Source organism: Rhinolophus sinicus, linkage group LG10 (genome assembly GCF_036562045.2).
Source record: "Rhinolophus sinicus isolate RSC01 linkage group LG10, ASM3656204v1, whole genome shotgun sequence".
Classification (NCBI taxonomy): domain Eukaryota; kingdom Metazoa; phylum Chordata; class Mammalia; order Chiroptera; family Rhinolophidae; genus Rhinolophus; species Rhinolophus sinicus.
In genome coordinates this window covers 31607458-31621634 of record NC_133759.1, presented here as the reverse complement: position 1 = coordinate 31621634, position 14177 = coordinate 31607458, and the positions used below count along the sequence as shown (strand labels likewise).

Below are 14177 nucleotides of genomic sequence, written 5' to 3'. Positions count from 1 at the left end.
TGTTCCCCTGTGCTCATGGGAGAAGGAGCCAAGTTAAGGTGACAAGGTCAACTTTCCTAAAAATCAATTTCTGGTCGTTTATTTTGTTGAGTGACCGAGTCCCAAATTCTCTCTTGCGGAGGGATGTGCCCACTCAGAATGACACTTTACATTTAGACATTTCCAGTCTAGTTGATATTTCACTTTAAAGATCATTTCCCCCCTTTCCTCCTGGTCATAGCTTAAGCAAGGAGACATTTTATAAATAACTTCTGCTTTCACTCATCCAAACCAGCAAATCTAAAGACACAGCATCATATAGAGTAAAAAAAGAGGGATGGGAATTGCGAGACCCGGGTTCTAAATTAAGCTATACTATGTATATGACCTTACTAAGGATGTTTACTAGAAATGTGGTCTTGGACAATTTACCCAACCTCTCCGGCCACAATTCTTTCCTCATAGATTGTTGTTGGGGTTAAATGAAATGATATTTGCAAAACATTTAACATGACACCAGACACGATATAAATGGCTATAAAAGTAAATTTATGATGAGCATTTTCATTATTACTATTGTTATGGCATAACAGGACTTTCTTTCCCAGAGAGCACACGTTCTCTCAAACAAATTACTGTTCCTATTATGACTGACTCACTTGAAAGAAATTGTTTTCCTTTGAGACAAAGATTGCAGAGCCACACCTGACATTCCCTGCAAAGCTACTGGGCTGGGGCTTGTGAATTCCAAGGAGAAATGAAGAGATGGAAGGAAGAGAGGGGAGAGGGCTTAGCACACTACACCTCGTCTAGAAAGAAGCCCTGGCTCACTGATGGTGGTGATGATGATGATGACGATGATGAAAACACTACATGTGTGTATGTTGTGTGTCTACAGTATTAAAAGGAGATCAGCAAACGTGGACATAAAGGATACTAGAGGCCAAAAGACAGAGAGATCTCCTAACATCTTGCCAGGACCCTTGCATGATTGCATCAGGATGAAATTGTTCATGCAGAAACTACCGATGAGAACGCTAGAAGAGGATGAATCGAGATTTTTAATAATTATTGTAATATCTAACAGAAAGTAAATGTAAGTATTAATAATAATAGTGTAGTCAGCATTTTTTTAGCTCTTAGTATATGCTGAGTGCCGTGTGAAACCCTTTATATACGTCATTTCATTTCATCTGTACTATTGTTTTGTGGTGGAGATTTTTTAAATCATATTTTATGGATGAGGAATCTCAGAGAAACTAAGCGACTCATGGTACATGGAAATAGTAGCAGTGACAGGATTTGAACCCCAACCTTCCCAGAAGAAGGCAGAAGGAGCATGTCAGTGGGCAAGACGGAATCTTTTCCCTTCTGTTAGACATTTGGTAACCCATGTTCAGGCTTTTTTATCCAACTTTGGGTTCTGGGGTTACCTGTACTACTGTTGGTGTGGTAATTCTGGCTACTCTGAGTATTTCACATCAAATTTCCATATATTTTTTATTTTCCTGTTATTGAGGTATAATTCAAATACCATGAAATTCTCCCTTTCCAAGTGTACACTTCAGTGGTTTTAGTATATTCGTAAAGCTGTGCAACTATCACTACTAAAATTTCCAAGTATTTCTGAAACTCTTATTATAAATGTAGGGCTTCTGGGAAATCTGGAGAGATTTATTATACTATATTACCCAGCCTTTAGAAAGTGTGCAGTCTTGTCGAGAAGATATAGTTTATAAATTTGAAGCTTCTCATTACTTATAATAAAAGAGAACAACACCATACAAGAACATACATACATATGGCAAGTGTGAAGTGAGAAGAAGAATGAACAGCCAGCGCTAGTGAAATGAGGGAATCCTCACAGAGGAGGGAGGCCTAAGGCAGACACCGGAGATGAGGAAACATTGGAGAAGTGCTGTGAGCAGGGAGGGTGTCAGATGCAAGGAACTCTCGAGCTAAATGGCCTGAATGTTAAACTCTTGCCGAGAATAACTATTTGCCCTACGGAGAGACTGGCTGGGACTTCAATGGGAAATAGAAAAGCGATTAGATGAAGCCAAGTGATTTCAGCCAGAGACAGCCTGGTCTATTTAAAGGTAATTTATATAATAGTGATCAGCAACTCTTCTCAGACATTCGTGTGTGACGCTCATATGGTTTCAGTGGGATGTATGCTTTGTGGAGCGAGGACAGCATTTGGCCCTTGATTGGAAATCCCTGCTTTAAAAAGCCATTTTGTTCCACTTTGAACTAAAGTGGAAGTGAACGCCAGGCCCCGTGATGCTTCATGGTTAATAACACTGCAAAGGGATTTCTGCTTGGGCATAAAAGATTATTTTAAGCATTATCTCCCGGCCTCCTTGGTTACTAAGGGAATCCTGTCTCAGCTCAGTGGCGCAGACAGGCGAGTTGCCATGACAATCCTGCTAGGCCTGGCTGGAGTCTAAATACCACGGATGGAGGAACCACTGTCACTCCCGGACTCCCGAGCAGCCTGCCCTCCCCGCCCTTTGCAGTGCGCTGCTCCTCCTCCTAAACCCCACCTGAAAGCACCTCGGCTGCTCGCTCCTTGCCACTAGGGGGCACAGGCACAGCGGGAAGGGCCCTCAGGGTCAGTGGCTCACCCTGTTTAATGGTCAGTCTCCTCTTCTGTCCCAGAACGTGTTGTTCATGCTAGGATAGGAGTATATTCAAGTCTCCTCAGGCATGCACAGTGCTTAAAGCCTGTCCCTTGTCTGTTTGCATAGACGAAATACTAGCTATTTACCAAGAAGCTGCACTAGCAAACAGAAGAAAATCTGGAATAAATCTTATTTTCTTTCCTGTAAACCAGCTAGACATCATCTGAAACATTTCACAGGGTAGGTTTGTCATGGTAGTCAGCGATTGGTCAATCCCTACAGCTACCCGGATGCAATTCCATTCTTTCACATGGACATACACATAGTGTTTGGGGCAGATTGTATTTTCTACAGATAGCTGTAACCATGTCTCCCATCTCATGTGTTCTTCTTTCAATGTGACTTTTCCATGTTCACATTGATGGGTGGATTTATGTTCTTTCCCCTTGAATCTGGGCCAGCTTGTTTCTGAAGTGAAGTAATCCTCTGTGATTTCTGAGGTTAGGTCATTAAAGATAATATAGCTTTCAACTGGTTCTCTCGGGATGCTTGCTCTTGGAACCCAACCACCACGCTGTGAGGAAGCCCACGCAGCCACATGGCCAGACCACATACAGGTGTTCCAGCAAACAGCCTAGTTGAGGTCCTAGCTGGTAAGCAGCATCCACCACCAGACGTGGAGTGAATGAGCCTTCAAATGATTTTACTCCTCACCTGACATCACCGCTGGTCTTGGAGTCATCTCAGATGAGGCCCAAACATCATGAAGGAAAAACAAGCCATCCCAACTGTGCTGTTTCTGAATTCCTAACCAACAGAAGCCATACAAATAATAAAAGGGTGGTTGTTCTATGCCAAAAAGTTTGAGGTGGTTTATCACCAACAATAGTAGTTAGAACACTTTACTTAGAATGTCCTTTCTCTACTCTTCTCCTGGGCACTCTTACTCTCCCCTCAAGGAATAATTCAGATGTTATCTCCTCTCTGAGTGTCCCATCCAGGCATTTTGTATATACACTTCTACTTGGGCACTTACCATATGGCTGTTTGCCTTCTCTGGCTGGCTGCACGGTAAGCTCCTCAAAGACTGAGATTGTTTTGTCTTGCTGGTTTGAAGTGGAAGCAAAGTAGTAGAGTGGGAATTTTTCAGTCAGATCATTTTGAATTCCAGCTGGGCTACTTGTGGGCTAAGTGGGCCTTGAGTTATTTCATATACTATCGCATATGTAAATTGGTGAAATTTTCTCTCATTATTGTCAGGAGTAACTTTGATGGTATCTATTCTGAGCCCAGTGCCTGACATTTTTAAATGCCCGCTAAATAGCAGGTATTATCATTATTATGTTATTATCACTTCATTTACTGCAGTGTAATTCACATTTATTTGATTATTCAACCAACACTTGTTGAGCACCGGCTCTGTGTCACTGTATATTTTATAGCTGATATTCAATAAATACTTTTTAAAATATATGGATGTATAAAATAATGCAATTGGTAATTGATTTGGATTTTTAATGGATACGAGCCTTCCTACCAAAATTATTTTTTCTGACTCGAGAGTAAAATTGAAAATAGAGCAGTGATTTTTTTTTATCTTGATGTTACATCTCAAAGTGGTCCAAAATCAAGATTTGTTTATTCTAGGAGTTACCAGCATTTAGAATTTTAGACTTAAAATTCTATTTGTTTTCTATTGCTGCCATAACACATTACCACAAACTAAGTGGCTTAAAATGGTGCAAATTTATTCTCTTACACTTCTAGCAGTCAGAACCCCAACATGGGTCTTACTGGGCTAATATGAAGATGTTGGCAGGGCTGCATTCATTTCTGGAGCCCTCGGGGGGGGGGGGGAATTCATTTTTCTGCCTTTTCCATCTGCTAGAGGAAGGTAGCTTGTGGACCCCATCCTCCCCCACCTTCCTTCATATTCCAAACCAATAATAGCAGGCTGAATCCTTTCCATCAGCCAGAAAGGTTCTCTGATTTGGGGGCTCATGTGATTGCATTAAGGGCCCACCCAGATAATCCAGAATTTCCACATCCCGAGGTCCTTTACCTTACCCACATCTGCAAAGTCCCTTTTGTCAGGCAACAGAACTCAATTCATAGGTTTCCAGGGCTTAGGATGTTGATATCATTATTCTTCCTTCTGCATGAAATTTCACTAAAAAAGCTGGAATGGGCCTCATCTGGACAAACCTTGCTCCCTTACCATTGCACAGATGAAGAGACAGAGAGGTGAAGTGACTCAGTGTCACACTGCTACATAGTTAAATTTAGAACTGAGGCTGGATCCCAAGTCTCTTAACCTTGAATCCAGAATTTTGTTCTAGAAGTCTGTTATTCAAAGTGTGATTTACTCATGAGCAGCACCTACATGACTTCGAGTTTATCAGAAATGCGGGCTCTCAAGTTCACCTCATACCTACTAAATCAGACTCTGCATTTTAGCAAGATTCCCAGGTAATTCTTTTGTATATTTAAGTTTGAGAGACACTAATCTAGGACATCACCGAGCCTCCTTTTTCTTTCCTGACAAGAAGGTTGTATATGACTGAATGAGGGACTATCTCAGCCGCATTGCTTTTTCTTGAGCCAAATATATTCTGATCCAGACTGATCAGATCTCTAAACATGCAGACGTAGCACTACCACCCCCAGTCCTTGCTTACCTAGGGCAACCTCTGAATGCCAAGCTGAGTGTTCCAATATTGTGTCATGTGGCTTTCTCTCCTTAGGAGAGAGGCAGTACAACAGAGCAGTGAAGCACTTAGATTCTGGAGTCATCTGCTTGGGCTCAACTCCTGGCTCCACCACTTACTTAACTTAAGGTCTGTGACCTTGGATGAGCTGCTTATCTTCTCTATGCCTCAATTTCCACACTGTAAATAAGGATGAGAATAATAGCACCTACTTCATAGTTGAGCAGTAAATGAGTTAATACAGAGGGTGCCAAAAAATGTATGCACATTTTAAGAAAGGAAAAAAAAACTGTATTAAAATTGTAATACTCAATATATACCGATAACAAAAGATGAATACAAGTCATGTGTACACATATTTTTGGCACCCCCAGTATATGTAAACCACTTAGAATCTGTCACTTAGCAAGAACAATGTGTTAGTTATTTCTCATTCTTCTGGGACCCCTTCCAAGTACAATCAAAATCCTAAATGAACTCTGTAGGAATTTCTCAAGACTGTGTCTTCTGGGCTTAGAGGAAACACCCTGAACTTGGTTCCAGGTGACAAGAGTATTGGTCTAGTGCCACACTCCAGCAGTCAAAATTACACTGGCATCAGAAGGAAGACCAGGCAAAAGAAACTGTCTGTGGCTGAAAGCATTTGGTCCACTGGCATGTGATGCTTCATTGTCTGTTGCTAACATTTTTGTTTGGTCATCAAAGAGCTTTAAAGAAACGCACATGGCTCTAATTGCATTAAGTTTCAGGACCACTCTGAATACAATAGAAAGGGCCAGGATGCTGAAAAACTTTAAACCCATATCACTACATGGCCACACTCCATTTTTTAAGGCTTTCTGAAAGCCAAATCTGTTTCCATTCTGGTCATCTCTTGGAACCGTAAAAGCTGACATAGGAATTTATAAATAAATATTGTGCTTTTTGTCTTGTTCTTTTGTTGCTTTTGGTTTATATACCACATATCAGTGAAATCACATGGTTCTCTGCTTTTTCTGTCTGACTTATTTCGCTCAGCATTACACTCTCAAGATCCATCCATGTTGTCACAAATGTTCCTATATCATCTTTTCTTACCGCCGAATAGTATTCCATTGTGTATATATACCACAACTTCTTCATCCATTCATCTATCGAAGGACATTTTGGTTGTTTCCATGTCTTGGCCACCGTAAACAAAGCTGCAATGAACATTGGAGCACACATGTCTTTATCTCTAAATGTTTTCAGATTTTTTGGGTAGATACCCAGGAGAGGGATTGAATATTGTGCTTTTTAATGCATTACATTGAAATTGAAAATTGCAATTTGGTCTTGTTGGAGGACACGGAAGCAGAATTCGTCTTCTTACTGAATGAGCATCTGTAGATTTTACAAAATGGCCTTTTAAGTTTTCTATTCTTGTGAGCCATGAAAGTTCAAGTTTCAAAATTTATTAAAGTCCATTTTATCTATTTTCTCACCTTCATAATATATCTACCAATTTTGAAACATGCTAAATTATCTTTAGAAAAATGGAAGAACACCAAGGATAATTTAATGAAAAGCCTGAACAAACTTTAAAAATATTTTTAATTTCAAATATAAGGCATGCTATGAACTGAGACAGCATAAATTAACATAATATGCAAATTAATCAATACTGAAAGATTTATTATTCTGTAATAAACCAACCATGCAGGACATATCACAAACATTATAAGAATTAACTGAAGACCCTTAAGGCAGGAACACAGAAAAGACATTTCCAATAAACCCTTGGTTTGATACCTACTCCTTCTATGGTGATTCTCTTTTGTTAAACATGGCTTTGGAAATTCAGACATGAAACTATTCTTAATGTTTTATTTAGTGAGGAGGACATTTATTATATCACCTTTTAGTCTAAGAGGAATAAGAATTATGGGATTGTAGTACAGTAAGTCCTCACTTACCATCATCGATAAGTTCTGTGACTGTAAGTGAAATGACATATAATGAAACCAATTTTACCATAGGTTAATTGATATAAAAAAGAGTTAACTTCCTACAGCATCTCATCAATGTTATAACAAAATGATGTTGAACAAAAGGATGTTATTTGAGGACCTGCTATAGTAAAAAAAGGTTGTGAAAGTTATCTTTGTTCCAGTGAGGAACTGAAGTCCAGAGAGGCAAGGTGGTATCGGGGTCCCAGGGTCTAGGGCAGTCTCTAAAGGATGACATCAGAAATTATGGGAAGCTGGAGCTCATTACCTGAGTGCCCGAATAGAGCCCTGGCTTGGTCCCTCAAGAACTGGTCCTGGTCCTTGTCAATTAGCAGTAACAAAATCAAGTATGATGATACCTCTCACCTCCAGCTGGCAATCAGAAGATATGTGCTGTGTAACAGCAGACCAAGCACATCTTGCTTTGATTCAATTCAGCAGTGGTGCCTGCTGAGGGTTTCATTGACTCAAGGTCTCCACTATGGACCAGGAGGGATTTGGCACTAGGGGAAAAGTGAGACTGAATAACTTCCTCCTCAATCCTCAAAGACCACTATGCTTGATATGTTTACTTATCAGTTTTCCTCTTTAACCATAAATAAATTCCATTGCAAGAAGAGTAGCATATTTGTCATAGAGAGCCAAAGAAACAAAATGGCTAAGAGCACAAGCTCCACGGCACACTGCTGAGATTTAAATCTTGGCTCTACCACTTACTAGCAGAGTGATCTTAAGTTATGTAATATCGCTGTGTTTATTTTCTCAACTGCAAAATGGAGATAATTATAGTATCATGGGGTTGTTATTAAGATTAAGTGAGAAAATATACTGAAAGAGTGAAAATTAATACTGTTAATCAGACTGCAGTGCTTGTAATGGAATGTCAACCCAATATTTCTATCAGACCATACCCAAGGCCAGACTACTGCTACAAAATAACTAACTGTTCTGTCTTCTGAGTGCTTTCTGCTTTCTTACCAACATTGTCCCTAGTCTCATTTTGTTCTTCTTGCCTCCAGAAAAAAATTATTGAGATGTCCAATTGCTGAACCAGCCTTGCTTCTTGATAGCGTCCATTTAAAAACAAGTCCCTGCTTCCCTGACACCACCTTAAAATTCACCCAGAGTAAGTCCAAATCTTATAATAAGCCCCTCCCCAACTCATTCATCTAGAGACATTCTCAGATGTACACACTCTCTTGCTGTAGCAAGATAATTAAACTTAACCTTTTCTGTGTTCAGGTGTGCACCTGCTAATCTTTGATGGGCGTCCACAATACTGTGCACATACAATATAGCACACTATATGCACAAGAAATGCTAGCTATTGGCAGTAGTAGGCAAGTCCTTTCTTTCCCCCAGCTTCTTTATGTAGCACACCTCAAGACACGCCTGTTCAATGAAGAGCTATTCCTAAGTAACTGGAAAGCCAGGTAGCATGACTAGGATGAAGGATGTAATATTTCCTCCAAGGCCCAGTGTTATTTGGAAGTGCCCAAGGTAACCACAATAGCAATTGGTGAAATTGGAAGCAAAGCAAAGTTTTTGAATCTACTGAAGTCCAAGTAGTAACCAGGAATTGACCACTGCCTGGAACTTTTAAGCCAGACTAGCCAGATCGCTAATAAAAAGAACGTGTTAAAATAGCTAAACTTTTAAGTTCTTATTCCTGAATTTCTACAAACATCCATTTGGCAATTAAAGAAACAGACTTTGGGAGCAGCAGACTGAATGCTCAGGGCACTCACATGATTAGGCTGCATCTGAAACCCAGGACAAGGATTTATTTGTACACAAGGTGTATTAGCTACCTACTGCTGTATCACAAATCATCCTAAAACTTAGTGACTCAAAATAAGAGTAATCACTCATTCCCTTTTGCAGTATCTTCTGGTTAGGAACCTGTGAGTTCCTTAGCTGGGTTGTTCGGGCTCAAGGTCTTTCATGAGTTGCAATCATATGAAGGGTTTCCTAGGCCTGAAGGATCCACTACCTAAGTGGTTTACTCTTGGCTGGAAAGTTGATTCCTCTTCACATGGAACTCTCTACAGGGTTGTTGGAGTGTCTTCAGGACATGACCGCTGACTTTCGCCCTAGGGAGCAATCTAAGAGACCAAGACTGAAGTATCAATACCTTTTATGATCCAGCCCTAGATATCACACATCATAACCTTGGCCATACTCTATTGTTAATACATGCCAGACCTGTTTCAGTGCTGGCTCTGCCCACCTGCCAGATGTGCTATTTTAGACCAACACCAAAATTCCCAGTGTTCCCTCATTTATAACATAAAAACTTCCTTTCAGGGCTGTTTTGAACATAAACCAATATAAGAATATCAAGCCCTGCTTAGTACATTGAGCTACCTGACAGCAGGCATTATTTAGATGTGATTTCGCTTCCTTAAAAGCCTGTCCCTAGTTCGCCTCTAAAGGTTAAACTCCGAACATCCTTTTTTCCCCCCAAACGCCCCTGGAGAAGCAAGTCATTCCCCACATTCCCTACCCCAACCTGGATCCAATGTAGGACTATTCTGGAGGCAGAACTCTAGTTCCGGGGGCTCACCACGGTGCCCGGAGCTCATTGCAGAACGGACCGGAAGTGAGTCCAGTAGCTCTCCTTCCGTCCCGGAGCGCATCAGCGGACAGCTGGCGGGAAGGCTTTGGAAGGGTAGCGGCGGACGCGTGACGGCAGCGTGGGGACGCGGTGAAAACTGAGTGGTGGGGTCCCCGGAAGTGTAGCGACCCCAGCTCTCTCCGATCCCTCCATGCTTAGTTGGAGACTGCTGGCTCAGACCGGCGCCCAGATCCTGGGCCGCGGCGCTTGGCACCCGGGTGCTTCCCAAGGCTCGGGGAACAGGTGGGTATGAGCGAGAGACAGTGTGTGGATGTGTAGGCCCAGCAAAACTGCGGCTTTGAGCAGTGGCATGCCCCGGCGCGGATGGGTCTGCCCTGGGTGGAGGAGGAAGGGGCTGTGTGTGTGTGTCCGGCCCTACGGTATGGAAGTAAAGGAGCTTTACTGTAAGGAACTGCCCTTTAAAGAACCGAAGGGGTGATTTTGTTTGTTTTTAATGCTTATGAGGCAGCGACTGGCAGAGACCTTTACCAACAGTAATAATAATAATAACTACCAGTTAGTGTTTTCTATGTACTAGATGCTCTATTAAGTATATTAGGCGCCTCAGCTCCTGTATCCTGGCTTGAGAGAACTATCATCTCTGTTTTACAGATGCTGTTGTTGTTTCTTACTATCATTATTCCGTTTTGCAGATAAAACGGAGGGTTGGAGAGAAGTTACTTGCCCAAGGTCACTCCCCTAATAAGTGCAAAATTGGGACTCTAACCTGAATTTACTTGACTACAAAAGAGGGATAGACTACAGAAAGCTTTGCTTCTTTTCTGACACTAGTGCAAAAATTATCTCCTTCCGGACCCTCAGGTCTTTTCTTGGTGTGTTCAGCTGATCAGAGATCATGTCATTTACGAGACTTTTAAATTTGCACATTCAGTTTCTTTGCCGCTCTGAGCCTAGGCCATACTATTTCAGAGAAGTGAGCTTTATCGGAGAAAGATCGGCATTCCATATTCTGCCGTTTCCACTGGATATGAACTATTAAGATACCCGTTCAAATGGGTCATGGCTTCTCCTATGTCTAGGAAGGACTGCTTTGTTAGAAAACTATTTATTCCAGAGGAGGGATGAAGAACTTTTCCTCCAAAGTAACCATTAATAGTTAAAATGTGAGCCCCATTATCATTATAAGGAAAATGAGGGAAAAACAACTCGTACAACATTCCAAACCCTTTCCTAAAGTCCTGAGGACACTTCGAATTCATGTGACCGCCCTTCCCCTTCCATATATAAATGGGAAAACTTGATTTGTGATTTGTTTTCTAATTTTTGTTTTTACAGAACAGACATCTGGCTTTTGGTTAGGAGTCTCCATGACAAGAGTAGTACTTGGTGGGATGAGCATCTTTCTGAAGAAAATGTCCCGTTTGTTAAGCAGTTGGACTCTGATGAAACTAAAGCCCAATTAGCAAGTAAACTGTGTCCTTTGAAAGATGAGCCGTGGCCTCTACATCCTTGGGAACCAGGTGGTTATTTTGTATATGATGAGTTTTCCTGATTGCTTTGTGACTGGCACATTCAAAATTATAGTGACTGCTTGATAAAGTTATCATCTCTTGAATTTATTTTTCATGTGGGTCTTAAGTGAGTTTATGTCACTGTGGTTTGGTTTGCACGTTTGTTTCCAGCATCTTATTCTACTGTTAGTGAATGTCTGATGATAATCAAGACTTCCTAAAGAAGCTCTTTTTATGTGAAAGGAGAATTCATTCTGCAGACGTTGTCTTGTTTCCTTCAGAAAAAAAAAGAATATAAAAATAAGCCAGGGAAGAAAAGCTGGAAGATGTGTTCTAAATTGTAATGTGTCACACAGATGTTTTCATTTGGGATGTTCTGGCATTCCAGGTTTGCCCACATAACCCCAGAATCAGCTCTCTGTACCCAGTAGAGTGCTGAACCCATGTGTAGACAGACCAAGAAGAATAAGGCCTTTCCTGTTGAGAATGTGGTCTCTGGTTGGGGTTTATTGTCAAAATTGAATTGTATAGTGGCCAGAAGTTCTTACCAGGAGCAACTTTATCAATTTATGCAACAAGACTAAGTGTCGTGATGGAGGCCAACATATTTTAGCAATATGACCACTTGTGTCATGGCTACAACTCCAGCTAACTTAGAATTTGAGTGGTAGATGTTTTCTAATTAATGAAGTTGGATATGAATTGATACTAGGAAAGCAAAGAATCATGATGGATTTATCATGCCCTCTATTAAAATATTTTAAAACCAGAATATATCTCTTTAACTATTTTCTTTATTTTGTACAGTTCTCTTATATTTCATTTTATGGAGATTTATTGACTACCAATATCTTATTTCAGGCATGGTTGAAGGTACTTACATCTGTAAGAGTTGTGTTTTACTCTATGACTATATCAGCATGTTTCTTATGTGCATGCTTCTTATATTGATATCACAATACTATTGCGTCATGTTGGCAAATGTGGAAAAAGCTTGTGTTAACATTGATTTCTTTTTGATTGCCAGGTTCCTCTAGAGTAGGCCTCATCGCATTGAAGCTGGGCATGATGCCTTTATGGACCAAAGATGGTCGAAAGCACGTGGCCACATTACTTCAGGTAAAAAACAGGAGATGTAACAGATCTGTATGTGTGCCATGATCTGTTTGTGCAAACCTAAATGGGCGACATTTGTGTCCTGAAACATGTAACTGTGTGGTGAATAATAGGGTAATTTGAACATAAATACTAATAGAGAACTTCTGTTGGTTTCAGTAAATGTTCTCACTCTTGCCTGAGTGGTGGCCTTCTCGATATGGCATGGGATAACTGGGGCAATTAATAAAAAAAGATTGTAACCTAGCTTCTTACAGATCTAGTTTAATTCATAATCAGAAAAAATATCTCAGTTCCATTGTATTTTCATTTATGGCGTTCTTTCAACTCCAAATCATAATTTTGATCTCTTTGCTAACTCAGAATGTAACACTCTTGTCTGGGGAAGCAGCATTTTTTTCCCTGAGGTAAGGTAGACTCCTCTAATGGTTAAAAATGTGGGCCCTGGGACCAGAATATCTAATTTCAAGTCTTGGTTCTGCCACTTGCTAGCTGTGTTCTTTGGAGCATTGTGCCTCATTGGTAAAAGATACAATTTTATTCCGTAAAAGAGATAGTTATGACCTACCTCAAAAAGTTATTGTGAGGCTTGTACAAGATGAATATCAAGGACTTAAAACGTAAAACAATGGTAAATGTCCAATGAATGTTAGGTGCTGTTGTCTTTATCATTATTGTTGTAGAAAGATCACTGATAAAATTAGGATGCCGTCATTCCCCAGATCACTTTGGACAACTCAGGTCATCTTTGGGGCCCCGCCTCAGAAAAGTGATTAGGCAGGTGGTGGTCATTAAAATGAGAGCTCATGCACATTAGTGCTTAGACTGCTGATAGACACTGGGAGCCTGTAAACCAGGGCTGTCCAGACTGCGGCCCATGGGCCAACTGTGGCCCGCGATCCATTTTTTATTGGCCCGCAGCAAATTCCAAAAATGTATTTAGTTTACTTAAATAAACCAGGTGAGGCAATACGTACTTCACCTCGAGTGAGTGGCCCGGCTGTTTGTGTATTTTACCGCATATGGCCCTTGGTGAAAAACGTTGGAAAAAGTTTGGACACCCCTGCTGTAAACCCTTAGTAAATTTGTATTGGCTCTGGTCAAGGATAGGATTATAGTTTCTAGAACTCTAAGGAACTTTAGGAGCTTTCAGGAATGACTGGTGAGATTGTAAACTGGTATGACCACTTCAGAAAACAATTTAGCATTGTGTGATAAAGTGGAGATAAATGAACCTTATAGTCTAGCAATTCCATTCATGAGTGTTACTAGAAACCTTGAACAGGTGTGCACCGTAACTGTACTGCAGTGGTTATAGCAGTATTACTCCTAATACTCCCAGCTAGAAATAACCCAGATGTTTATGAGTGGTAGAATGGGTACGTACATTGTGGTATATTCACATGAGCGAATGCTGGCCGGCAATGAGAATGAACAGTGGAGCTGCACACGACAATATGGATGACCCTGACAAACAGAATCTTGTGAGGAAAGTAAGACACGGAAGAGTACTTACAATCTGATTCCATTTACATAAAGTTTAAAGCAGGCAACCCTAAACTACATTATGAAGCAATACTTTCCAAGATAGTATTTACAAAGAAAAGTAAGTAAGTGAGTACTGTAAGTGTCAAGAGTAGTAGTTATTTCTGGGGCAGTGCATCTCAAACTTGAGTGTGTCTCAGTCTCACCAG

General features: G+C 40.7%; 1 protein-coding gene across 1 annotated transcript in view; it reads left to right on the top strand.

Moving 5' to 3' along the window:
* Nucleotides 1-9866: 9866 nt before the first annotated feature.
* The window catches only part of MRPL3 (mitochondrial ribosomal protein L3), a 33984-nt gene continuing 29673 nt past the window's right edge, over nucleotides 9867-14177 (top strand). The window contains exons 1-3 of the mRNA XM_019725948.2: nucleotides 9867-10138; nucleotides 11192-11376; nucleotides 12395-12486. Of these exons, the coding sequence (XP_019581507.2) occupies nucleotides 10047-10138; nucleotides 11192-11376; nucleotides 12395-12486 (369 nt within the window). The 5' untranslated portion in view covers nucleotides 9867-10046. The remainder of the gene's footprint in view (nucleotides 10139-11191; nucleotides 11377-12394; nucleotides 12487-14177) is intronic.